We start from the raw sequence: 2091 nt of genomic DNA, 5'->3' as shown, positions 1-2091 counted from the left end.
TGCTCAGGTAGTGCCCCCTCCACCCAAGAAGAACCTGAGCTTGGTTAAAAGTGCCTGAACGGTCAGGATTTGTTAGCATTGCCTGCAACAACATGCGTGAATCACAGCTCCGCTCTCAGCAGAATGGGATGCCGAGGTGGACGTGGTTTTGTAATGGTCAATACAAACAGGAAACTCAAGGAAGTGTAACAACCAACAATTTTTTATTAGAGGGGCAATGGCCAAGCCATTCAGGAGGAATTAATTTTCAGGATTTGGCTACAGAAGAGCTCTACAATCTCACTGCCTTCCCCATGCCCAGCCATGGGGTTTTTTTCGGGGGAGACTTCGGCAGATGCCTTTGGTCTTTGAAGCTGGGTTCCCTCTAGTGGCATTAAGAGGAGCATCGATTCTGTCTTATTGACTGATCTTGGTCCATAGTAGCAGCAGGGGGAAAGAGGACACTTCGGGGTGTTACCAACTCACATCAGGAAACGCTGACTTTTCTTCGTCTGGCTAGTAGCCTAGGACTTTTGTGTACCACAGGTTCTTTATTTTTTCCATCAGCTGTTCAGCCAGTATACTGAGTTTAGTTGTTTCTCTGATGAGGAAGGTCCTGCAGGAGACGACAGCGTATGTGGTAAGATACACGAATACGTGAGGGTAATCTCCGTCTGCCGTAGTTATCACACTGCCTGTCACCGTGAGTGCAAAGCTCCTCAGCAGTCCTAGAGGGGCTTTCCTCAGAAGACAGGAATAGGCAGTATGTGTTTGCCAGGAGTTACATGAGACTGTATCTCTAGGGTCATCGCGCTTTTCCTTTTGGGAGGAAACTTGTTCCCCTGCATTGAGGAATATGTGTTCACAGCTGGAGCCAATTCTGTGATTTGCATCCAGTGACAGCAGTGTTTCCTGGCACCTTCAGTACTCAGCCCCTCACAGACAGCACTGCAGCACCCTTCCAGGGGGGCTGATCCCCCACCAGCCCGTGGCCCCCTCCCTCACCAGTAAAGAGCAGTGCCTGCCATCCCCACGAGCATTGTTGTGTTCAATGTGCATCCCTGGGAAGAGCTTGCACTGTCACGTGAAACCGTATCGTCCCACCCCACCTTCCAGCACCCCGCTCCTGTTGTAGCCACATCAGGCTTTGGTTGCTGGTTCGTTTCCCATTGGGTCTCCCTGTTTGGATACTTGATTAATCTGTTCTTTCTCCCACTCCTCCCTCTCCCTTTTCACCCACAGCTATGGCAGCGTTAGCGCACAGGATCTTTCCGTACCTGGTCGCAACAACTGCTGGAGTCTGGGCAGCATCCGCCAAGTACTGACCGACTTTAGGGGACATCTTGTTCACAGTTTCATAGATGTAAGCTGCAATTGCATCGGGGATGACCAACCAGTCACGACGGTCTCTCTCAAAGATGGCCTTTGAATGCACTTCTGAGAAAGAGGAGGCAAAAACCCATGAGGCTTCTCCAGTCACTTGTGTCTCTGATATCTTCCCCCAGGCGCAGTGGGAAGACACTTGAAATTCTGAGATTCAAAGCCTCCCCCAGAATTCTCTCTAGCAGCATCCATCAGTACCTCATCACTCATTTTTGGGCAGCTAGGTCATAGTCCTTACATGGCAGAGTACTTGCACCAGGTACGGACAATTTTCATGCCAGGCCTCTACCAACTTGTTTCACACTGCCAAGCACTATATATTCATGGTCTTGAACTGTTATTGGGCTTCGGTCCTACTTTATGGATAGGTTAGACTTCTCTAAGGCAAGTGAGAACCCGTAGAGCCGAGCCTTGTCTCAGGCAGAGAGAAAAGCTTTTCAGACTTACCGGGGAGAGTGGTGCTAAGGAGCAGAATCAGAGCTATCACCAATGCCCTGGACTGCAGCATGGTTTGCAGTACCAGTTCCACTCTCTACACCAAGAGACCTGCTGGAATCAGCATACAATGTCTTGTTTGCTTTCAGAGAAATAAAACATGTCACTTAAACATTAGATTTTTTTGCACAAACCTAACCAATAAATGAAGAGAACAGGAAAGATCATGGTGCGTTTCCTCTGAAGAAGTGAGGAAAAGATAGTATAAAAATGAAAGTGTCCTTTTGTTTGTAT

General features: G+C 48.5%; 1 protein-coding gene across 1 annotated transcript; it reads right to left on the bottom strand.

Annotated features, from left to right (window-relative positions):
* Positions 1-495: 495 nt before the first annotated feature.
* Positions 496-1870, bottom strand: LOC309603113 (apovitellenin-1; the record flags this gene model as incomplete). The annotated part of the gene is made up of 3 exons (XM_082337544.1): positions 496-595; positions 1257-1416; positions 1810-1870. 3 exons carry the CDS (start codon positions 1868-1870, stop codon positions 496-498), a joined length of 321 nt encoding a protein of 106 aa, XP_082193670.1.
* Positions 1871-2091: the final 221 nt, after the last annotated feature.

Source organism: Platalea leucorodia (genome assembly GCF_965183815.1).
Source record: "Platalea leucorodia genome assembly, chromosome: 2".
In the NCBI taxonomy this organism is placed as follows: Eukaryota; Metazoa; Chordata; class Aves; order Pelecaniformes; family Threskiornithidae; genus Platalea; species Platalea leucorodia.
The sequence above is the reverse complement of the archived record's forward strand: the minus strand, read 5'-3'. Positions and strand labels throughout refer to the sequence as shown.